This window comes from Lissotriton vulgaris, chromosome 10 (genome assembly GCF_964263255.1).
Source record: "Lissotriton vulgaris chromosome 10, aLisVul1.2, whole genome shotgun sequence".
NCBI classification, from domain to species: Eukaryota; Metazoa; Chordata; class Amphibia; order Caudata; family Salamandridae; genus Lissotriton; species Lissotriton vulgaris.
Genome location: NC_141698.1, coordinates 1,139,753,786 through 1,139,779,126, shown reverse-complemented (window position 1 = coordinate 1,139,779,126; position 25,341 = coordinate 1,139,753,786). Strand labels below are relative to the sequence as shown.

General features: G+C 48.8%; 1 protein-coding gene across 1 annotated transcript in view; it reads right to left on the bottom strand.

Annotated features, from left to right (window-relative positions):
* Positions 1-18,505: 18,505 nt before the first annotated feature.
* The window catches only part of LOC147689472 (uncharacterized), a 61,092-nt gene continuing 54,256 nt past the window's right edge, over positions 18,506-25,341 (bottom strand). Inside the window, exon 5 of the mRNA XM_086940112.1 lies at positions 18,506-18,614. Within this exon, the coding sequence (XP_086796238.1) occupies positions 18,583-18,614 (32 nt within the window). The 3' untranslated portion in view covers positions 18,506-18,582. The remainder of the gene's footprint in view (positions 18,615-25,341) is intronic.

Here is a 25,341-nt window from a genome sequence, read left to right as displayed (position 1 = left end):
TAAGGTTCCCTACCACCACTCTATCTCCCCTCACCTGAAGAACCTTCACTGGTTGCCAATATCTTTACGTATCCAGTTTAAAGCCCTGGTACTGATCTTCAGGGCTCTGAACAGGAGGGGTCCTGGATATCTTAGACGAAGGTTGATGCTAGTCAATTTATCACGTGCTCTTAGATCTAATCACCTTTGCCTCCTGCTCCCCCCCAGATTCTATCGAGCTAGAAAAGGTGGCAGAGCTTTCGCTGTGGTTGCATCCAGATTCTGGAATGCACTGCCAGTAAGTCTTCGCCTCACTGATTAAGAATCGCTGTTCAGAAGTAAATTGAAGACATTCCTATTCTCCAGCTGTTAACCTTAGGTTCCTCTTCGTCGCTGTCCTCAGCACCGGGACACCCCCGTTGGGGGTAGCCGCACACTTAATAAATGTCAGAATAATAATAATAATAATAATAATAATAATAATAGCGTAGGGGTAATAATTACTATTCCAACTCCAAAAAGAGCAACAGTAGGGAAAGCGTTGTAGCGTTGGATAGCGTAGGGGTAAAAATTACTATTCCAACTCCAGTGAGTGCAACAGTAGGGAAAGCGTTGGATAGCGTAGGGGTAAAAATTACTATTCCCACTCCAGTGAGTGCAACAGTAGGGAAAGCGTTGTATAGCGTAGGGGTAACATTTACTATTCTCACTCCAGAGAGTGCAACAGTAGGGAAAGCGTTGGATAGCGTAGGGGTAAAAATTACTATTTCCACTCCAGAGAGTGCAACAGTAGGTAAAGCATTGTATAGCGTAGGGGTAAAAATTACTATTTCCACTCCAGAGAGTGCAACAGTAGGGAAAGCATTGTATAGCACTGTCACTGTCAACACCAGCATTCTCATACACCGCCTCTATCAAATGGGAATATCTTGGAAGGCCATGCACTGGCTCCAGTCTTTTCTGGAGAACCGCTCCTTTGAGGTTGTTGAGGGCACCACCCATTCAAAAATCTGGCCCTTGGATTAAGGTGTGCCCCAGGGCTCTGCTTTGAGCCCTACTCTTTTTAATATTTATATGCAGCCTCTAGCTGATATAGTGCACTCGTTCGGCCTTGACATAGTGACTTACGCCGATGATACACAATTAGTTGTATCTATGAACCAGTCGGACTCTTCCCCTTCAAATCTAAGCAACTGTCTGGTAGCGGTGGCTCAGTGGATGGCCACCTCGCATTTAAAACTAAATGGCGAGAAAACGGAGCTCATGATGCTAGGCAACTCAGCCATCCCCAGTCCTTTGTCGGACTGGCCCTCGTGTATGGGCCCCCCGCCCCTACCAAAGTCCCATATAAAGAGTCTAGGCATCTGGCTGGACACTAATCTCAGCTTCTTGCAACAAGCCGCTACTCTGTCCGCCACATGCTTTGGGCTCATGCGTATGCTGAGAAAGGTGCTACCACTTCTCCCCTTCGAAGCCCGCAGAATAATGGTGCAAGCCATTATTTTGTCCCGTTTGGACTATGGGAACTCCCTATATTTAGGGGCTCCCACCTCCACAATAAGGAAATTGCAGGTGACACAAAATGCTGCAGCCCGTCTTTTACTAGGCCTCAACAAACGACAATCAGGTACCATGGCCTTGAGGAAACTGCACTGGCTTCCCATCAAGGCCAGAGTGTTGTTCAAATCCTTGTGTATCATGCACAAAGCCATGTGGAAGACTGCCCCCACCATGATTTGCTCGCTAGCAAAACCCTACCTTCCTCACAGATCGCTGGGATCTAGTACTGCTTTCCTGGCTACTGTCAATAAGATCAGACGCACCAGATGGGCTGGGCGTTCCTTCTCCTGGAATGCCGCAAAGGAATGGAACTCTTTGCCCACTCTCCTTCGCAGTGAACCCAGCCTTTTAAAATTTCGGAAGGATCTGAAAACCTATCTGTTCGTTTAACTTTCTTCCCCTTGCAATAGTATGACTATACACAGCGCCACGAGGCCTCCGGGTTGTTTGCGCTTTATAAAACCCGATTAATAATAATAATAATAATAATATAGCGTAGGGGTAAAAATTACTATTTCCACTCCAGAGAGTGCAACAGTAGGGAAAGCGTTGGATAGCGTAGAAGTTAAATATAACATACTTATAAACAATTGTTGTAAATAAAATAATTAATAATTTAATTAATAATTAACTCTACATTATTTGCAAATACCCATTAATAATTACTAAAAACATAATTACAATTGAATAATTAATTAACAATAAATACCAATAAATATTAATTAACAAATAATACATTTTGAACACTAACATATTTTTCAAAACAAAAAATTATTCATAATTATACATTGATTAACAATTAAAAAATGGTAAACAATACATTTATTGTTTAAAACAAATATTTTTTATGAAAATATAATTACCAATAAAATTAATTTCCAATTAATAAAAAGTAATTAACAATTAAAAGTATGAATTACCTGTTTTAAAAAATGTATTACCAATTTAAAAAACTAATTGCCAATTAAAAAATGTAATTACCAATTACAAACCTTAATTACCAATTAAAAAAATGAATTACCAATTAAAATAATTAACTACCAATTAATAATTAATTAGAAATAAAATAATTAACAATACCAATAAAAATAAATAATTACTTAATTACAAATAAATTACTTCCCACCCAATTCCCCTATGAACCCATAACCCGCAACAGAACTTAAATGCAAAAATTAATTAAAATTAATTTACAATTACTAAAAATTAATAATTAATTTACTATAATTAAATTACTTCCCACCCTATTCCTCTATAAACCCACAACCGGCTCCAGTACTAAAACATAAAATTAAATTAAAAATAAAATGTTTAATATATAAAAAATAGTACACATATAATTTAAAACAAATAAAATACTTAACAAAAAACATATAACACATACATATAAAATACATAATAAAATACATAACAAACAAATATCGATATTAGTAACATCGAAATTAGTAACATCGATATATTTGATATCGATATTACTAACTTCGATATTACTTACATCGATGTAAAAAAAATCGATATTACTTACCTTAGGGTTGATATTCTGTCCAACGATATTCTTGACCTCGATATTCTTCACCTTCGATATTTTCAACTCGATATTACTGTAGGTCGATATTTAGGAATCAATATTTAAACTGTGCACCAGGTGAAACGCCTCCTTGGGGCTGAGTAGTGCATCACAGCGATTTGTGCTGTGTTGCGTTACTCTAGATTTATCAAACCACTCGGTGCCACGCAAAACTACCTTGCTTGGCTTGAAAAATCACATTTAGGGTTGCCTCCTGCATACACCACATTGGTGTTGCAAAAACGGAGCAACCCCTACATAATCACATGGTCCTAGCTGTCTTTGATGCACTTGGAGAAGCGCTGTCCTTTCAACGCCGGAGAGATGACTGCTGCAAGCAGGCTCCATGCAGAGATGCAGCTGAGCTCCCTGGGATAGTGTGTGGCAGCCTGGCATCACAGGCAGCAGCTGGGCATCACCACAGACTTCCTTTTTATTTCCATCATTTGTTGGTTCTCAGGTTGTGCAATCAATCATGTGCCAAACCAATTGGTGCACAGAAATAAAAGTGCACACGCAGAGTGTTCGGAGGGAACAGGACTGCTTGTCACACCTCAGTGTGAGAAAGCAGGTCAGCAATACATTACTTTCCAAACAAGAGCGATCATGCCGTCAGCTGAGAAAGGTGATAAGCGTGACTGATGATGGCACATGCATGGATACCTTGAATTTACGTTACACTAACGTGTGGCACCTGACACGAATGGCTCTCCCCTGTCACCATTTAAGGCTCTTTGTCTCTGCTAGGACCTCGAGGTTCACTCTCCCCATCTTTTAAGTGGGGAGAGGGATGGTGGGGTTCCTTAGGGACCAATCTTCTAGGTGGGAAGAGTGATGGGTGGTCCCTAAGGAACCGCACCATCACTCTTCCCACCTGGAAGATACATCCCTAAGGAATCCCCCCATAACTCTTCCCACATAGAAGATACATCCCTAAGGAACCCTACCATCATTCTTCCCATCTAGAAGATGGGTCTCTAAGGAACCCCCATCATTCTTCCCACCTAGAAGATACATCCCTAAGGAACTCTAACATCACTCTTCCCACCAAGAAGATACATCTCAAAGGAACTCTAACATCACTGTTCCCACCTAGAAGATGGGTCCCTAAGGAACCCCACTATCACTGTTCCCACCTAGAAGATAAACCCTAAGGAATCCCACCATCACTCTTCCCATCTAGAAGATGGGTTCCTAAGGAACCCCAACATCACTCTTCCCACCTACAAGATACATCCCTAAGGAATCCCACCATCACTCTTCCCGCCTAGAAGATACATCCCTAAGGAACCCCACCATCACTCTTCCCACCTAGAAGATGGGTCTCTAAGGAACTCCACCATCACTCTTCCCACCTAGAAGATACATCCCTAAGGAATCCCACCATCAGTCTTCCCACCTAGAAGATACATCCCAAAGGAACCCCACCATCACTCTTCCCACCTAGAAGATGGGTCCCTAAGGAACTGCACCATCACTCCTCCCACCTAGAAGATGGGTCCCCAAGGAACCCCACCAACACTCTTCTCACCTAGAAGATGGGCCCCTAAGGAACCCCACCATCGCTCTTCCCACCTAGAAGATACATCCCTAAGGAACTGCACCATCACTCTTCCCACCTAGAAGATACATCCCTAAGGAACTCCAACATCGCTCTTCCGACATAGAAGATGGGTCCCTAAGGAACCCCACCATCACTTTTCCCACATAGAAGATGGGTCCCTAAGGAACCTCACCAGAACTGGCGGTCTCGCAAAAGCTGAAACTAATGCTGTCAAACTCAACTACCCCTCTAATCCCTTAAATAATGCCACGAAGACCCATAAACTTAGACTTCAAAACAAATACTTAACGCTGACCAATATTTCTGTCCCAGAAAGTGTGCCTGAAGCCTGATCTGATCTTCTTCTCTCACAACACCTCTGTCAGCTGTCTGTGTCTAGCTCTCTCCATCAATATCCCATATGGGCTCAAACCTTTGATACCTCAACCTCCAAACCTCAAAACTGAGTCGATCGCCTTTTATATTAATGGAAACGAAATAATCGAAGCCTCTGATACCAACGTGATACCGCCTGATCGTCCACTGATCCTCATGTGAATTGGCTATGTGGGCTAAGTATATGATTTGTTTGTTTGTTCACTTACATTTGAGTATCTTGATTAATTCCTCCCTCCTTGGTTTGTGGTTTATGCATGAAAGGGTTTCTATCCCTGGTCTGCTTTCTGAGATGTGCTCATTGGTCCATTGTATATAAAGATTAATATATATGCGTGTTAAGCTCAACACTTTTGTCCTGAGGATGGTCTCATGTACTTGTTAGACGCCTGTAGACCGAAACGTGGAACACCACAATTACCCAATCAATGGATTTACAAGGCTTTCCTCAAGATCTAAACTGTTTGGTGGTCCCCGGGCTATCTCAGATCACTATTTGGACTATAACAAAAATGTGGATGATCTTGGTTTGACAGCAGGAAAGTATGATTTGGTTTGAGCCTGGCTACATGATTTATTGTAAATAAATTGCAAATTGATGTTGATATACAAAAAATATTCTTTCTGTAATAATCATAGTTTTATGCACGATTTATTGGATGTTAATTTGCTACTTTGAGTACTCTTTTGGAGCGTTTATATTTTTACTGCATCCCCTTAAATCAGCAACTATGTTACATTGTCTCCTTCAGGAGATACTTTGTGTTGTTTATGTTTGTACCATGTCTCCTGGAGGATTATTGGGCTGCCTTTCAGGTGGTGCTCATTCCAAGAGTGTCTGGACCAACACAATGTGCTAAACTGCAGTTCCAAAGGCATTGAATGTCCCAAATCCCTTGGCTTCAAACTTACAAGAATCTGACCTTCCAAGTGTACACAAAGGGCATAACAATGAACGAGCAGCACCAACTCAGACTTCTCAAAAATACTAAAACTTTCCATCCAGAATCAGAATTTAAAACATGGCACAATGTATAGTCAATTCAAGATGCGACTATGGCATTGCGCTACTCACTAGACTCCTCACTAACGCTCCTGGCCGTCCTCAAAAGCTACCCTCAAAGCTGCAGCCTGGCTGACCTCAGGGACCAGATGCTTCGACCATATCACTGCAGTGGTCCTCACCTGGACCTGACTGAAGCTAGAAGCATATTCAAAGCAGCCTGCATCGCACACAAAGGGTTGATTTAGATCTCAGTCGATGGGTATTTGGTCAAAACGGTGACGGATATCCTGTCCGCCGAGATCTAAATCAGGTCCGAAGTCATAGATTGTACATCCCCAAAATACTAGATGTTAGACCTGGCACCTTGGCGTGGGTCTCCCTTCCATTTTTGTTGCTGTGCCTCAAGTGTTTTTGCTGGTGTTAGCTGCTCAGAGCACTGTGCTACTGCCAATCAGTGCCACAGTGCAAGTGCTCCCTGTATAAAGTGTATATGTGATTGGTTTCCATGATTGGCTTATTTGGTTTACTGTCAGACCCCAGTAAAGTGCACCAGGAGTGCCAGGGCTTGTGAATTCAAATGCTGCTGGTGGGCTTGCAGCGCGGGTTGTGCCACCCACAGAAGCGGCCTGGTAAAATATGACTAGGGTCTGCCTTTGCAGAACCTGCGTGCAGTCTGGTACTGTCATGCTGACTGGGCAAGTGAACCCACTTGCCAGTCCTAAACCTTCCCTTAACTTCATATTAGTCACCCCTATAGTAGGCCCAAGGGCGGGGTGCATTGTAAGCATAAGGTAGGACAAGCCCTGATGTGTATGGCATGTCTTAATAGTGAATTACAGCCATTTTCGTTTTTCACTATTGTAAGACTACCTGTTCTCCATAGGCCAGAATGGGCTGCTGGAATGATTACACTCTATAATCCCAACAGACTCAGAGAACATGGTAGAAAATCAAGTTTAGTAGGCCTGAACTCAGAATAATAAAATACGTCCTTTAGTAAAGTTTATTTTACTATCCTGTGTTTGCAAATACCACTTTTAGAAAGTTAGTATTTGCTTGCTTAACCATTTCAGCCCGCCTCTGCTAGGATGTGTATCTGCTATCTGGTTTCTGTGTGTGACAGGGCTGGGGGATTCCAGGAGACAGGATGGGGCTGCCAGGTGGTGAATAGAGAGATTACACCAGGATGGGTGGGAGGAGTGCCCCTTGACTCTGAATAGGGCTGTGCTCGGCCACCACAATGCTGGCTCCATCTCCTGTGGAGCGTCTGATGTCTCTGCCCTGCACACTGAAAGAAGAAGCCAGAGTCTCCAAAACAAAGTGCTCCAAAACTGGGCTGTACTAGGCTCAGGCCCCCTGGCCGGCAAGAACAAAAGAAATGTAGTATAAATATAGGAGCCCTGCTCCTAAGAAATTAGATCCTGATTGAACCACGAAGAACCTCTGCCCGACGAGAAGGACCTGGAAAAGCTGCAAGGAGAAGTACTGTCCCTGACGTGGGGGATCGGCCTGCAGTGGGTGCCTTGCTGTGAAAGGAGAGGAAAAGACTGAAAGAGACTTTGCAACTTGTGCTTCAAACAATCTCCAAGGGCTTGTGGGTGAGCTTGCCCCCTGAACGGAGTCCAAGGATTATTGGACTCCTCCTGCCTTCGCTGACAAGCTGCTGAACTTTGCCCTTCCTTATCGCTGGAGCCGCGACCCCAGTGCCCCTCGTCCCCTCCTTTGCTGTGACGCCTGTGCCCGGCCACCCCGCACCGTGTGAGCCCGCTCTGCTACGAGACATCCCTAGCACCGTCCAGCCAGGGCCGCCCGCAATCTGCCTCACTCTTCCCCCCCCTTTCAAACCGCACTGCTCGCCTCGCCGCCCCCACCGCTGGAATCCAGTTCGGAGTGCATCGCAAGGCGAAGAATGGCCCGTACGCATGAAGCGTAACGGCCGCCTCGCACCGCGCCCCTGATCCTTGTGATCGTGCCGCACTGAAGAGCCGGCCCGTACGCCGTGTACTGGCTGCCTCGTGCCGCGCTGCCCGCAACTACGCAGCAGCCCCGAACCGAAGGTACGGCTCAAACGCCGTGAATGCAGAAGACAACCAGCATCGTCCTCCCCGCTCCTCGAGGCCCCCCTGCTCTACGCCTCTCACCGAGACGCCTACAACAGCCAGGGCCCGCTTCGCAGAGGAGCCGCCAGCATCTTTTTGGTTGTCTACACTTACCCTACCCCTCATTCGAGCCGGACTTATCATCCAAAAGGTACTGTAACTCGACTTGTACCCCTGTGTGTACGCCACGGACCAAGGAGTCCGCAACGCTTGTGTAGTACCTTTTAACATTGTTTTACACTGTGAGAGTCGGACAAGAGTGCGCAACACGCCCAGGAACAAAGAATTACGCATTTTTAAAGAACTCTTTTCCTGAATTATTTGGATCTAGTGCTAAGCCTGTTATATAAAGAATACCTATTTTTGATACAACCCTGGTGTGGTGTCCATGTGTGATGTTGTCACTGAGTTACTGTGTATATTTACAAATGCTTAACCCATAACGCTCTGAGATTAGCCTTGTCTGCTCACGCCATGCAACCTAGAGGGTGAGCAGGGGTTATTTTAAAGAGTAAGTCTCTTGCCCTGACAAGAGGAGAGGGTCCCTGCTGGTCACAAGTACTTACCTGTGCCAACCAGAGACCCCCAAATCTAACACTAGGCTTCAAATCGCACCCCATAGGGAGGTTTCAAGTCTCTTCACAGTGCAAAGTTCTGCCTCTGGAACCTCTCAGACTCAAGGAAGAAAGAACCAGTTCACGGTCTTTCTCTGGAAGTGCTCCCAGAACATGGGACTCCTTCCAAGACTCACCCAAAGCTCACGTTTGATGCATTTGAGAAGAATGTAAAACACCTACTTATTCACAAATACCTACTTGATAACCTCTTTCATTCTTTACTGGGTTGTAAATAGACTCTGATCAGCTGCCCTCTTTTGGTTGTATATTTATGGTATATCGGCTGCTACAGCTTCTCCTATTCCCTTGATAAAGTAACCTGTTATATCTTGTGTATTCATCTATACATCTTCCCTGGTGCTCTGGTCCTTGCTGCTTAGCCAGTTTGAACGTACTTCATGGAATGTTGGACTGGTGGAGATGCTTGGAATGTGTGGGATGCTGGAGTGGTGGAGATGCAATGGAATGTGTGGGATGCTGGAGTGGTGGAGATGCTTGGAATGTGTGGGTTGCTGGAGTGTTGGAGATGCTTGGAATGTGTGGGATGCTGGAGTGGTGGAGATGCTTGGAATGTGTGGGATGCTTAAGTGGTGGAGATGCAATGGAATGTGTGGGATGCTGGAGTGGTGGAGATGCAATGGAATGTGTGGGATGCTGGAGTGGTGGAGATGCTTGGAATGTGTGGGTTGCTGGAGTGTTGGAGATGCTTGGAATGTGTGGGATGCTGGAGTGGTGGAGATGCATGGAATGTGTGGGATGCTGGAGTGGTGGAGATGCAATGGAATGTGTGGGATGCTTGAGTGGTGGAGATGCAATGGAATGTGTGGGATGCTGGAGTAGTGGAGATGCTTGGAGTGTGTGGGATGCTGGAGAGGTGGAGATGCTTGGAATGTGTGAGATGCTGGAGTGGTGGAGATGTTTGGAATGTGTGGGATGCTGGAGTGGTGGAGATGCTTGGAATGTGTGGGATGCTAGAGTAGTGGAGATGCTTGGAATGTGTGGGATGCTGGAATGGTGGAGATGCAATGGCATGTGTGGGATGCTAGAGTGGTGGAGATGTTTGGAATGCTGGAGTGGTGAAGATGCTTGGAATGTGTGGGATGCTTGAGTGGTGGAGATGCTTGGAATGTGTGGGATGCTTGAGTGGTGGAGATGCAATGGAATGTATGGGATGCTGGAGTGGTGAAGATGCTTGGAATGTGTGGGATGCTGTAGTGGTGGAAATGCATGGAATGTGTGGGATGCTGGAGCTGTGGAAATGGAATGGAATGTGTGGAATGCTGGAGTGGTGGAGATGCTTGGAATGTGTGGGATGCTGGAGTGGTGGAGATGCTTGGAATGTGTGGGATGCTGGAGTGGTGGTGATGCATGGAATGTGTGGAATGTTGAAGTGGTGAAGATGCAATGGAATGTGCGGAATGTTGAATTGGTGAAGATGCAATGGAACGTGTGGGATGCTGGAGTGGTGGAGATGCAATGGAATTTGTGGGATACTGGAGTGGTGGAGATGCAATGGAATGTATGGGATGCTGGAGTGGTAGAGATGCTTGGAATGTGTGGGATGCTGGAGTGGTGGAGATGCTTGGAATGTGTGGGATGCTGGAGTGGTGGGGATGCTTGGAATGTGTGGGATGCTGGAGTGGTGGAGATGCAATGGAATGTGTGGGATGCTGGAGTGGTGGAGATGCAATGGAATGTGTGGGATGCTGGAGTGGTGGAGATGCAATGGAATGTGTGGGTTGCTGGAGTGGTGGAGATGCAATGGAATGTGTGGGATGCTGGAGTGGTGAGGATGTGATGGAATGTGTGGGATGCTGGAGTGGTGGAGATGCAATGGATGTGTGGGATGCTGGAGTGGTGGAGATGAAATGGAATGTGTGGGATGCTGGAGTGGTGGGGATGCAATGGAATGTGTGGGATGCTGGAGTGGTGGGGATGCGATGGAATGTGTGGGATGCTGGAGTGGTGGAGATGCAATGGAATGTGTGGGATGCTGGAGTGGTGGAGATGCTTGGAATGTGTGGGATGCGGGAGTGGTGGAGATGCTTGGAATGTGTGGGATGCTGGAGTGGTGGAGATGCTTGGAATGTGTGGGATGCTGGAGTGGTGGAGATGCAATGGAATGTGTGGGATGCTGCAGTGGTGGAGATGCAATGGAATGTGTGGGATGCTGGAGTGGTGGAGATGCAATGGAATGTGTGGGATGCTGGTGTGGTGGAGATGCAATGGAATGTGTGGGATGCTGGAGTGGTGGAGATGCAATGGAATGTGTGGGATGCTGGAGTGGTGGGGATGCAATGGAATGTGTGGGATGCTGGAGTGGTGGGGATGCGATGTAATGTGTGGGATGCTGGAGTGGTGGTGATGCAAGCCAAGGAAACTATTCGGAAACTTCATTGGCTACCTATGATACAAAGGGTTGAATTGAAGACATTATGTCTTTCCTTTAAAATCGTTAAACTTTCCTCTACCCAGATCCTTGAACATCTTCTTATGCCTTGTATCCCTTCTCAGCACTTGAGGTCATTAGGACAAAATCTGGCCATAGTCCCACGTTTTAAACGTAGTAGGGCTGGGGGGCGTTCCTTCCGCGTTTTGGCGGCAAAGCTTTGGAACTCACTTCCTGCTCATATCCGTGCTCTGGATGAGTTGCTTGGATTCAGGAGGGCCATTAAAACTTTCCTCTTCCCTCCTGACTCCCAATGATTGTTCTTCTGATTAATTTTTCTTCCTTGCTTGCCTGTTGGTTGTGTTCCTTTCTCCAGATAAAGCGCCGGGACGCCCCTTTGCTGGGGCAGCCGAGCGCTCTAAAAGTTGAAATAACATAACATAACATAACAATGGAATGTGTGGGATGCTGGAGTGGTGGAGATGCAATGGAATGTGTGGGATGCTGGAGTGGTGGAGATGCAATGGAATGTGTGGGATGCTGGAGTGGTGGTGATGCATGGAATGTGTAGGATGCTGGAGTGGTGGAGATGCAATGGAATGTGTGGGATGCTGGAGTGGTGGTGATGCATGGAATGTGTGGGATGCTGGAGTGGTGGAGATGCAATGGAATGTGTGGGATGCTGGAGTGGTGGTGATGCATGGAATGTGTAGGATGCTGGAGTGGTGGAGATGCAATGGAATGTGTGGGATGCTGGAGTGGTGGAGATGCAATGGAATGTGTGGGATGTTGGAGTGGTGGTGATGCATGGAATGTGTAGGATGCTGGAGTGGTGGAGATGCAATGGAATGTGTGGGATGCTGGAATGGTGGAGATGCAATGGAATGTGTGGGATGCTGGAGTGGTGGAGATGCAATGGAATGTGTGGGATGCTGGAGTGGTGGAGATGCAATGGAATGTGTGGGATGCTGGAGTGGTGAGATGTGATGGAATGTGTGGGATGCTGGAATGGTGGAGATGCAATGGAATGTGTGGGATACTGGAGTGGTGGAGATGCAATGGAATGTGTGGGATGCTGGAGTAGTGGAGATGCAATGGAATGTGTGGGATGCTGGAGTGGTGCAGATGCTTGGAATGTGTGGGTTGCTGGAGTAGTGGAGATGCTTGGAATGTGTGGGATGCTGGAGTGGTGGAGATGCTTGGAATGTGTGGGATGTTTAAGTGGGGAGATGCAATGGAATGTGTGGGATGCTGGAGTGGTGGAGATTCTTGGAATGTGTGGGATGCTGGAGTGGTGGAGATGTTTGGAATGTGTGGGATGCTGGAGTGGTGGGGATGCAATGGAATGTGTGGGATTCTGGAGTGGTGGAGATGCAATGGAATGTGTGGGATGCTGGAGTGGTGGAGATGCAATGGAATGTGTGGGATGCTGGAGTGGTGAGGATGTGATGGAATGTGTGGGATGCTGGAGTGGTGGAGATGCAATGGATGTGTGGGATGCTGGAGTGGTGGAGATGCAATGGAATGTGTGGGATGCTGGAGTAGTGGAGATGCTTGGAATGTGTGGGATGCTGGAGTGGTGGAGATGCTTGGAATGTGTGGGATGTTTAAGTGGGGAGATGCAATGGAATGTGTGGGATGCTGGAGTGGTGGAGATGTTTGGAATGTGTGGGATGCTGGAGTGGTGGAGATGTTTGGAATGTGTGGGATGCTGGAGTGGTGGGGATGCAATGGAATGTGTGGGATTCTGGAGTGGTGGAGATGCAATGGAATGTGTGGGATGCTGGAGTGGTGGAGATGCAATGGAATGTGTGGGATGCTGGAGTGGTGGAGATGCAATGTAATGTGTGGGATGCTGGAGTGGTGGAGATGCATGGAATGTGTGGGATGCTGGAGTGGTGGGGATGTGTTGGAATGTGTGGGATGCTGGAGTGGTGGGGATGCAATGGAATGTGTGGGATGCTGGAGTGGTGGGGATGTGATGGAATGTGTGGGATGCTGGAGTGGTGGAGATGCATGGAATGTGTGGGATGCTGGAGTGGTGGAGATGCATGGAATGTGTGGGATGCTGGAGTGGTGGGGATGTGATGGAATGCTTGGGTGCTTCTGAGGTGAGGCGTGTCAGTTTGAGTATGGGCTGAGCAGCAGGGAGGCTGTTCCTGGTGGGGCTGCTCTACGGGCAACCCTGGCTCTACCTATGGATATACTTATCTGCAACTCAGGCAAATGAATTATCTTCTAAAACTGCACCTCGGCTACCAGACTTGTATTACAACAATAAACTTCCCAGTAAGGCTCTCTGACACCACGGGTCTTGTGCGTGGTATAACATTCCAGATAAGTAAGATAAGCAGACATTCTGAAGATGGCCAGGCAGTGCTGCAGATCTGCTGTGATGGGACCGTCAGGGCGCCAATCAGAGCATCCATGGACCCCATTAGGATGTACACAGAGAGCAGCAGGGGTGGGACGCCAAGCCTGGTCCCAGCTTCTGATAGGTCTTCCAGCCTACTGGAAGATGGGACATAGCTTGAGACTGGTCAAAAGTGCGAGAGGACCCCCAATCCTGCTCCACCACCTGAAATGTATCAAAAATACAAGTTTTGATAAAAAAGAATTTCTTCAAGATGACAATAATTTCTAGCGAGATTCTCCATGGCAACAGCAGAAAAATGCAAGAATCGCATTCTCTGGGTTCCGCCCCTCTTCCAATGGTACCCTCGATAATGCACGAACTTCAAAGAATGAGAAACAACCATCCATGCAGTCAACTATTCATGTAGTCATGCACCTGTGCACTCACTCAACCATCCAACCAGACCAACTATACACCAATCCACCCATCGACCCATTCATTCACCCATCCATCGATTCACCCATTAATTTATCCAGCCATCCATTCACCCTTCTACCCATCTACCCTCCCATTCACCCATCCATCCATCCATGCACTTACCCATCTGGGCACTCAATTTCCCACCCATTTACCAATCCATCCATCCACCCATTCATTCATCCAGCCATCCATTCACCCTTCTACCCTATCATCCATCCATCCACCCACCCATCCATCCACCCAACCACCCATCCACCCTCCCATTCACCCATCCATCCATCCATGCACCTACCCATCTGGGCACTCAATTTCTCACCCATTCACCACTCACTCATCCATCCATCCACTCACCCATTCACGCCTCCATCCATCAACCCAATTCATTCATTCATCCATTCACCCTTCACCCAATCATCCATCCATCCACCCATTCACCCATCCATCCATGCACCTACCCACTCTTCCATCTGGGCACTCAAACTGTCACCAATTCACAACCCTGAAGCTTTTCGCCGCAGGGTTCTCCAGCATTCCACACTGCCCTTTTAACGTCATTCCTTTCATGCACTCATACATTTATCTAGTTCCCTATCCATTCATTATTTCAAGTAGCCAATCATCAATCAATCAGATTACTTTCATCCATTCACTCATTCATTCATCCATTCATAACACTATTGAGTCATTTTCACTCACCTATCTTCACACCCACACAGGCAGCAGATCAATGTAAAAGCAACCTTTACTTATAAGTAAGACCCACTGGCTTTGCCAGTGCTTGCTTCTTGGGATATGGCCAGTGTGAAACTCGTTGTCAGAGGGAATCACAACAACTTATGTGTGCAGGTATATTAGGAGAAAAGCAAAAAGCAGTCAATGTAAAGTCACAAGGAAACATGTAGCAGTTTATTAGACAGTGTTCAGGTTAAAGTCTTCGAATTAAGATGTGTTGAGACTACACCCGTGGGTCGGGGTGGTTTGTGGGGCTGCACCGGTGGATCGGGGTGGTTTGTGAGGCTGCGCCGGTGGGTCAGGGTGGTTTGTGAGGCTGCGCCGGTGGGTCGGGGTGGTTTGTGGGGCTGCACCGGTGGATCGGGGTGATTTGTGAGGCTGCGCTGGTGGGTCGGGGTGGTTTGTGAGGCTGCGCCGGTGGGTCGGGGTGGTTTGTGAGGCTGCGCCGGTGGGTCGGGGTGGTTTGTGGGTACACAGACAAAATATCGATTTTTAAATATCGATATGCAAAAATATCGAAGTTTAAATATCGATATACAAAAATATCGAAGGTAAGTAATATCGACAGTCTAAATATCGATATTGGTATGATATCAGTAATATCGAAGTTGTAAATATCGATGTTAATCGAAATTAATAACTTTGATGTTACTAATATCAATTTTTAAATAAATTTAGTGTATATTATATTGTATTTATTATGTTTTATTATTTATTTTTAATGTAATTTAATTAAATATTGTCTTTTACTACTGTAGCGGGTTGTGGGTTTATAGGGGAATAGGGTGGGAAGTAATTTAATTATGTTAAATTAATTATTAATTAGTAGGAATTATTAATTAATTAATTGAGAATTAATTTTTAATTATTTTTAATTAATTTATTAATTGATAAATATGTTCTGTAGCGGGTTATGGGTTTATAGGGGAATAGGGTGGGAAGTAATTTAATAATAATTAATTAATTGATATATGTTTGTACATATTTTAATTAATAATTAATTGGTAACTAATTTCTATTAATTAGTTAATTAATTATTATAATTTTTTACATGTTTATAATTATTAATTAGTTGGTAATTAATTATTATTAATTATTTAATTACATTAATTATAGTAATTTTTTATATATAATTTATTGTTATTCTTAATTAATTAATTGTGCAAAATAATATTAATTATTAAATTTAATTAATTACAGCAAATGTGCTAATATATTTACTTTATTGTTATTGTTAATTAATAATTAATTGGTAATTAAATAATATTAATTCATTTTGGGTACAGGGGTATTTTTAGGGTTCAGGGTCAGTTTTCAGTTCATGGGTACAGGGGTATTTTTAGGGTTCAGGGTCAGTTTTCAGTTCATGGGTAAAGTGGTATTTTTAGGGTTCAGGGTCAGTTTTCAGTTTTTGGGTAAAGGGGTATTTTTAGGGTTCAGGGTCAGTTTTCAGTTTTTGGGTAAAGGGGTATTTTTAGGGTTCTGGGTCAGTTTTCAGTTTTTGGGTAAAGGGGTATTTTTAGGGTTCTGGGTCAGTTTTCAGTTCATGGGTAAAGGGGTATTTTTAGGGTTCAGGGTCAGTTTTCAGTTTTTGGGTAAAGGGGTATTTTTAGGGTTCAGGGTCAGTTTTTAGTTTTTGGGTAAAGGGGTATTTTTAGGGTTCAGGGTCAGTTTTGGGTTTTTGGGGTACAGTCGTACAGGGTAAAAATAAAATAAATTTAAATTAAATAAATTAAATGAAATAAAAAAATATAAAATTACATTAAATTATTAAGTTTTTAATTTATTTTAAATGTATATGTATTAGTTTTCATTTTTTAATTATGTTTTAATATTTTTAATTAATATTTGTAACATTATATGTATTTTATAATTATCTTTACATTATTATTAATACATTTAAAAAAACGATATTTTTAATTTCGATATTTTTGTACTACGATATTATTTTTTCGATATTTTGGTACTTACCTTGTTAGGGATAGGATTCCTATATTTTTGACTTCGATATTTTTGTTCCGATATTTTTGTATTTCGATATTTTTGATTTCGATATTTTGTCAGACATTCGGTTTGTGAGGCTGCGCCGGTGGGTTGGGGTGGTTTGTGAGGCCGCGCCGGTGGGTCGGGGTGGTTTGTGAGGCTGCGCCGGTGGGTCGGGGTGGTTTGTGGGGCTGCACCGGTGGATCGGGGTGATTTGTGAGGCTGCGCCGGTGGGTCGGGGTGGTTTGTGAGGCTGCGCCGGTGGGTCGGGGTGGTTTGTGGGGCTGCACCGGTGGATCGGGGTGGTTTGTGAGGCTGCGCCGGTGGGTCGGGGTGGTTTGTGAGGCTGCGCCGGTGGGTCGGGGTGGTTTGTGAGGCTTCGCCGGTGGGTCGGTAGTGGTTTGTGAGGCTGCGCCGGTGGGTCGGTGTAGGTTTGTGAGGCTGCGCCGGTGGATCGGGGTGGTTTGTGAGGCTGCGCCGGTGGGTCGGGGTGGTTTGTGAGGCTGCGCCGGTGGGTCGGGTGGTTTGTGAGGCTGCGCCGGTGAGTCGGGGTGGTTTGTGGGGCTGCGCCGGTGGATCGGGATGGTTTGTGAGGCTGGGCCAGTGGTTCGGTGGTGGTTTGTGAGGCGGCGCCGGTGGGTCGGGAGGTTTGTGACGGTGGGTCGGGGTGGTTTGTGAGGCTGCGCCGGTGGGTCGGTGGTGGTTTGTGGGGCTGCACCGGTGGATCGGGGTGGTTTGTGGGGCTGCACCGGTGGACCGGGGTGGTTTGTGAGGCTGCGCCGGTGGGTCAGGGTGGTTTGTGAGGCTGCGCCGGTGAGTCGGGGTGGTTTGTGGGGCTGCACCGGTGGATCAGGGTGGTTTGTGAGGCTGCGCCGGTGGGTCGGGGTGGTTTGTGAGGCTGTGCCGGTGGGTCGGTGGTGGTTTGTGAGGCTGCGCCGGTGGATCGGGGTGGTTTGTGAGGCTGCGCCGGTGAGTCGGGGTGGTTTGTGAGGCCGGGCCGGTGGGTCGGGGTGGTTTGTGAGGCCGCGCCGGTGGGTCGGTGGTGGTTTGTGAGGCTGCGCCGGTGGGTCGCGGTGGTTTGTGAGGCTGCGCCGGTGGGTCGGGGTGGTTTGTGAGGCTACGCCGGTGGGTCGGGGTGGTTTGTGAGGCTGCGCCGGTGGGTCGGTGGTGGTTTCTGTGCTCCTTTTACTGCACTTCGGTTTCATTGCTGCAGTTTCTTTGGTTATGCACTGCGTTGCAGTATTTTCGGGCTGTTCGTTTTAAGGGTCTTTTAGGATTGATTGTTTTCCAGCTGTGAGCCTCTTTGGTGACATTTTCAGGTTCTTTTTGTGTTATCAGTTTTTCGGGTGGTGGTTCTGGGGTGTGTTTGGACAGTACTTGCCAGGCTTAGGGGGACACTGGGTGATGGGTGTTTGTGCCTCCTGGGTTAGGGCAGCGGGTGTTTCCAGCTCTGAACTCTCCATTTGCTGCTGCTGGGAGGTTTCCTTTGGGTTTTCTCTTTGTGGTTGGGCCTCAGTCCCACAGTCGAGCTGGCTTGGGGTGTTGTTGTCTGGCTGTAGTGTTCCTGAAGGAAGAGGTGTACTTGTCTGGGGGCGTTGGGTGCTGTGCTGGTCGTGTTGAAAGCATCGGCCTCTCCTGGCCTTGACTGCCGGTGTGTTTGGGTTGTTGCGTCATCATGACGTGTCTTGCACTGGGTGGGTGAATGTCTTCTGGGATGCAGTGGGGTCGTTGCTTCCATCTCCCACTGTGTCCACTGTCCTTGTCCGAGTGTCTGGTGGGTTCTGGCCGAGGGGGTGGGTCACATTGTCCTTGGGTGGAGGTCAGCTGCAGGTCCAGGGGTCGAAGGCAGAAGATCCCGCATCACTGATTGGCTGCTCACTTTGTGACACAGTACTTCCAGAAGCAAGCTGGAAGACAGAAAACAACAGTCAAGCAAGTGTTGTGTCATCCCAGGCCGTGCAGCTGCCTCAGTTCACATCCAGGCTCGTGAAGGGCTTAGGGGCATATCAACAACGGCCAGCGATAATTATCGCTGGCCGTACATAGCGATAGAAATATTATCGCTGACTATCGCTGAATATTATCGCCATGAAAACGCTATATTTACAACGCATAGCGCAATGGCGATAATATTTCAGTGATAACGGTGTTTTCAATGGAACATCGCTGGTTTTCCAGCAAGGTTCCATTGAAAACAGCGATAACATTGCTGATACGACCCTGTGGTCGTATCAGCATAATCCATCTCCCAATAAAAGTATACCTTAGTCAGGAATTCAACAGACGTTGAGGGGCATATTACCAAGCAATAGCGATAATTATCGCTATTGCTTGGTTAGCGTGAAAAATTTACCGCTGAGCTGCGGCGATTTTTACCGCAAATAAACCTTGGTATTACCAAGGTTTAACGCAAATGCGGTAAAAATCGCCGCAAAGCATGAATATCGCTGAAAAGTCAGCGATATTCATGCATTAGCGAGCTAATGCTCTTAGCCATGTTATCCACCTCCCATTGGATAACATGGCTAAGAACTGCTCAGGGCAGGTGTTAGCTTTTGGAGATATTCCCGCTTAGCGCGAATATCTCCAAAAGTTGGTAATAGGAGATAGCGATGTTAGGGACTGTTTTCAGTCTCTAACACCTTGGCACGCCCACTTTGCATCTCATTAGTGATAAATATCACTGAAATGCAAACTGGGGCCCAAGATGGTCGCTATCTCCTACTAGCTGTCGCTAACTGGTGTTAGCGGCAGCTAGGTAATAGGAGATAATTTTATCTCCGCTTTCTTGGCTTTTAAAGCCAAAAAAGCGGAGATAAACCCCCTTGATAATATGCCCCTAAATTCCTGAGTTAAGGCTGAGGTAGCGCGATTTTTTTTATCGCTGCACCTCCTTGTTCATATCGCAAAGCTGCCTTCACGATATTAACATGTGTTGTTTTCACAGCCACGCCTTCTTTGCATCTCATTAGCGATGCGAGGTGAGGCTGTGAAAAAACGGGCTCTACATCCAGGAAACACGCACTAGCGTGTCCTTGATGATATTGCTATATAATTATCGCCGATTTTCACCCAAAAACGGACGCTAAAGCGGCGATAATTATATTGCCAGCCCTTGCTAATATGCCCCTTAGAGCACTGGGAATGTTAGAGAAACTCAGGAGTTTGCACCTTTGTGAAAATCCAGGAACAACTTTGCCCGCAGGCGCAGTTTCCGGAAAAGAGGATTTTCAGGAGAAGTAAACCTTTAACAGCTAGGTGTGATGGGATTTTATGCCACATAAGCATACTTTTCCCGGTGTGCCCTCTCATGTTTTTCATAAATTCAGGAGCTGGGAGTAGAGTCAGATGGATAGCTTTACCCGCCCCCGCTCCTAGCCCACCTCAGTCCAGGGCACAGTGTGAGATGGATAGCTTTACCCACCCCCGCTCATACCCACCTCAGTCCAGGGCACAGTGTGAGATGGATAGCTTTACCCGCCCCGCTCATACCCACCTCAGTCAGGGCACAGTGTGAGATGGATAGCTTTACCCGCCCCGCTCATAGCCCACCTCAGTCCAGGGCACAGTGTGAGATGGATAGCTTTACCCGCCCCGCTCATACACACCTCAGTCAGGGCACAGTGTGAGATGGATAGCTTTACCCGCCCCGCTCCTAGCCCACCTCAGTCCAGGGCACAGTGTGAGATGGATAGCTTTACCCGCCCCCGCTCATACCCACCTCAGTCAGGGCACAGTGTGAGATGGATAGCTTTACCCGCCCCCGCTCATACCCACCTCAGTCAGGGCACAGTGTGAGATGGATAGCTTTACCTGACCCACTCATAGCCCACCTCAGTCCCGGGCACAGTGTGAGATGGATGGCTTTACCCGCCCCCGCTCATACCCACCTCAGTCAGGGCACAGTGTGAGATGGATAGCTTTACCCGCCCCCGCTCCTAGCCCACCTCAGTCCAGGACACAGTGTGAGATGGATAGCTTTACCCGCCCCCGCTCATACCCACCTCAGTCAGGGCACAGTGTGAGATGGATAGCTTTACCCGCCCCCGCTCATACCCACCTCAGTCAGGGCACAGTGTGAGATGGATAGCTTTACCCGCCCCACTCATAGCCCACCTCACTCAGGCACAGTGTGAGATGGATAGCTTTACCCGCCCCCGCTCATACCCACCTCACTCAGGGCACAGTGTGAGATGGATAGCTTTACCCGCCTCACTCAAGAGCCCACCTCAGTCAGGGCACAGTGTGAGATGGATAGCTTTACCCGCCCCCGCTCATACCCACCTCAGTCCAGGGCACAGTGTGAGATGGATAGCTTTACCCGCCCCCGCTCATACGCACCTCAGTCAGGGCACAGTGTGAGATGGATAGCTTTACCCGCCCCGCTCATACCCACCTCAGTCAGGGCGCAGTGTGAGATGGATAGCTTTACCCGCCCCGCTCATACCCACCTCAGTCAGGGCACAGTGTGAGATGGATAGCTGTACCCACACCCGCTCATAGCCCACCTCAGTCAGGCACAGTGTGAGATGGATAGCTTTACCCGCCCCCGCTCCTAGCCCACCTCAGTCCAAGGCACAGTGTGAGATGGATAGCTTTACCCGCCCCGTTCATACCCACCTCAGTCAGGGCACAGTGTGAGATGGATAGCTTTACCCGCCCCGCTCATAGCCCACCTCAGTCCAGGGCACAGTGTGAGATGGATAGCTTTACCCGCCCTGCCCATAGCCCACCTCAGTACAGGGCACAGTGTGAGATGGATAGCTTTACCCGCCCCCGCTCATACCCACTTCAGTCAGGGCACAGTGTGAGATAGATAGCTTTACCCGCCCCCGCTCATACCCACCTCAGTCAGGGCACAGTGTGAGATGGATAGCTTTACACGCCCCCGCTCATACACACCTCAGTCAGGGCACAGTGTGAGATGGATAGCTTTACCTGCCCCACTCATAGCCCACCTCAGTCCCGGGCACAGTGTGAGATGGATGGCTTTACCCGCCCCCGCTCATACCCACCTCAGTCAGGGCACAGTGTGAGATGGATAGCTTTACCCGCCCCCGCTCCTAGCCCACCTTAGTCCAGGGCACAGTGTGAGATGGATAGCTTTAGCCGCCCCCGCTCATACCCACCTCAGTCAGGGCACAGTGTGAGATGAATAGCTTTACCCGCCCCCGCTCATACCCACCTCAGTCCAGGGCACAGTGTGAGATGGATAGCTTTACCCGCCCCACTCATACCCACCTCAGTCAGGGCACAGTGTGAGATGGATAGCTTTACCCGCCCCCGCTCCTAGCCCACCTCAGTCCAGGACACAGTGTGAGATGGATAGCTTTACCCGCCCCCGCTCATACCCACCTCAGTCAGGGCACAGTGTGAGATGGATAGCTTTACCCGCCCCCACTCATACCCACCTCAGTCAGGGCACAGTGTGAGATGGATAGCTTTACCCGCCCCACTCATAGCCCACCTCAGTCAGGCAGAGTGTGAGATGGATAGCTTTACCCGCCCCCGCTCATACCCACCTCACTCAGGGCACAGTGTGAGATGGATAGCTTTACCCGCCCCACTCAAGAGCCCACCTCAGTCAGGGCACAGTGTGAGATGGATAGCTTTACCCGCCCCCGCTCATACCCACCTCAGTCCAGGGCACAGTGTGAGATGGATAGCTTTACCCGCCCCCGCTCATACCCACCTCAGTCAGGGCACAGTGTGAGATGGATAGCTTTACCCGCCCCCGCTCATACCCACCTCAGTCAGGGCACAGTGTGAGATGGATAGCTTTACCTGCCCCACTCATAGCCCACCTCAGTCCCGGGCACAGTGTGAGATGGATGGCTTTACCCGCCCCCGCTCATACCCACCTCAGTCAGGGCACAGTGTGAGATGGATAGCTTTACCCGCCCCCGCTCCTAGCCCACCTCATTCCAGGACACAGTGTGAGATGGATAGCTTTACCCGCCCCCGCTCATACCCACCTCAGTCAGGGCACAGTGTGAGATGGATAGCTTTACCCGCCCCCACTCATACCCACCTCAGTCAGGGCACAGTGTGAGATGGATAGCTTTACCCGCCCCACTCATAGCCCACCTCAGTCAGGCACAGTGTGAGATGGATAGCTTTACCCGCCCCCGCTCATACCCACCTCACTCAGGGCACAGTGTGAGATGGATAGCTTTACCCGCCCCACTCAAGAGCCCACCTCAGTCAGGGCACAGTGTGAGATGGATAGCTTTACCCGCCCCGCTCATACCCACCTCAGTTAGGGCACAGTGTGAGATGGATAGCTTTACCCGCTCATAGCCCACCTCAGTCCAGGGCACAGTGTGAGATGGATAGCTTTACCCGCCCCCGCTCCTAGCCCACCTCAGTCCAGGGCACAGTGTGAGATGGATAGCTTTACCCGCCCCGTTCATACCCACCTCAGTCAGGGCACAGTGTGAGATGGATAGCTTTACCCGCCCCCGCTCCTAGCCCACCTCAGTCAGGGCACAGTGTGAGATGGATAGCTTTACCCGCCCCACTCATAGCCCACCTCAGTCAGGCACAGTGTGAGATGGATAGCTTTACCCGCCCCCGCTCATACCCACCTCACTCAGGGCACAGTGTGAGATGGATAGCTTTACCCGCCCCACTCAAGAGCCCACCTCAGTCAGGGCACAGTGTGAGATGGATAGCTTTACCCGCCCCGCTCATACCCACCTCAGTTAGGGCACAGTGTGAGATGGATAGCTTTACCCGCTCATAGCCCACCTCAGTCCAGGGCACAGTGTGAGATGGATAGCTTTACCCGCCCCCGCTCCTAGCCCACCTCAGTCCAGGGCACAGTGTGAGATGGATAGCTTTACCCGCCCCGTTCATACCCACCTCAGTCAGGGCACAGTGTGAGATGGATAGCTTTACCCGCCCCCGCTCCTAGCCCACCTCAGTCCAGGGCACAGTGTGAGATGGATAGCTTTACCCGCCCCCGCTCATACCCACCTCAGTCCAGGGCACAGTGTGAGATGGATAGCTTTACCCGCCCCGCTCATAGCCCACCTCAGTCCAGGGCACAGTGTGAGATGGATAGCTTTACCCGCCCCCGCTCATACCCACCTCAGTCCAGGGCACAGTGTGAGATGGATAGCTTTACCCGCCCCCGCTCATACCCACCTCAGTCCAGGGCTCAGTGTGAGATGGATAGCTTTACCCGCCCCCGCTCCTAGCCCACCTCAGTCCAGGGCACAGTGTGAGATGGATAGCTTTACCCGTCCCCGCTCATAGCCCACCTCAGTCCAGGGCACAGTGTGAGATGGATAGCTTTACCCGCCCCCGCTCATACCCACCTCAGTCCAGGGCACAGTGTGAGATGGATAGCTTTACCCGCCCCCGCTCATAGCCCACCTCAGTCCAGGGCACAGTGTGAGATGGATAGCTTTACCCGCCCCCGCTCCTAGCCCACCTCAGTCCAGGGCACAGTGTGAGATGGATAGCTTTACCCGCCCCGCTCATAGCCCACCTCAGTCCAGGGCACAGTGTGAGATGGATAGCTTTACCCGCCCCCGCTCATACCCACCTCAGTCCAGGGCACAGTGTGAGATGGATAGCTTTACCCGCCCCGCTCATAGCCCACCTCAGTCCAGGGCACAGTGTGAGATGGATAGCTTTACCCGCCCCCGCTCATAGCCCACCTCAGTCCAGGGCTCAGTGTGAGATGGATAGCTTTACCCGCCCCCGCTCCTAGCCCACCTCAGTCCAGGGCACAGTGTGAGATGGATAGCTTTACCCGCCCCCGCTCATACCCACCTCAGTCCAGGGCACAGTGTGAGATGGATAGCTTTACCCGCCCCGCTCATAGCCCACCTCAGTCCAGGGCACAGTGTGAGATGGATAGCTTTACCCGCCCCGCCCATAGCCCACCTCAGTACAGGGCACAGTGTGAGATGGATAGCTTTACCCGCCCCCGCTCATACCCACTTCAGTCAGGGCACAGTGTGAGATAGATAGCTTTTCCCGCCCCCGCTCATACCCACCTCAGTCAGGGCACAGTGTGAGATGGATAGCTTTACACGCCCCCGCTCATACACACCTCAGTCAGGGCACAGTGTGAGATGGATAGCTTTACCCGCCCCGTTCATACCCACCTCAGTCAGGGCACAGTGTGAGATGGATAGCTTTATCCGCCCCCGCTCCTAGCCCACCTCAGTCCAGGGCACAGTGTGAGATGGATAGCTTTACCCGCCCCCGCTCATACCCACCTCAGTCCAGGGCACAGTGTGAGATGGATAGCTTTACCCGCCCTGCTCATAGCCCACCTCAGTCCAGGGCACAGTGTGAGATGGATAGCTTTACCCGCCCCGCCCATAGCCCACCTCAGTACAGGGCACAGTGTGAGATGGATAGCTTTACCCGCCCCCGCTCATACCCACTTCAGTCAGGGCACAGTGTGAGATAGATAGCTTTTCCCGCCCCCGCTCATACCCACCTCAGTCAGGGCACAGTGTGAGATGGATAGCTTTACACGCCCCCGCTCATACACACCTCAGTCAGGGCACAGTGTGAGATGGATAGCTTTACCCGCCCCGTTCATACCCACCTCAGTCAGGGCACAGTGTGAGATGGATAGCTTTACCCGCCCCCGCTCCTAGCCCACCTCAG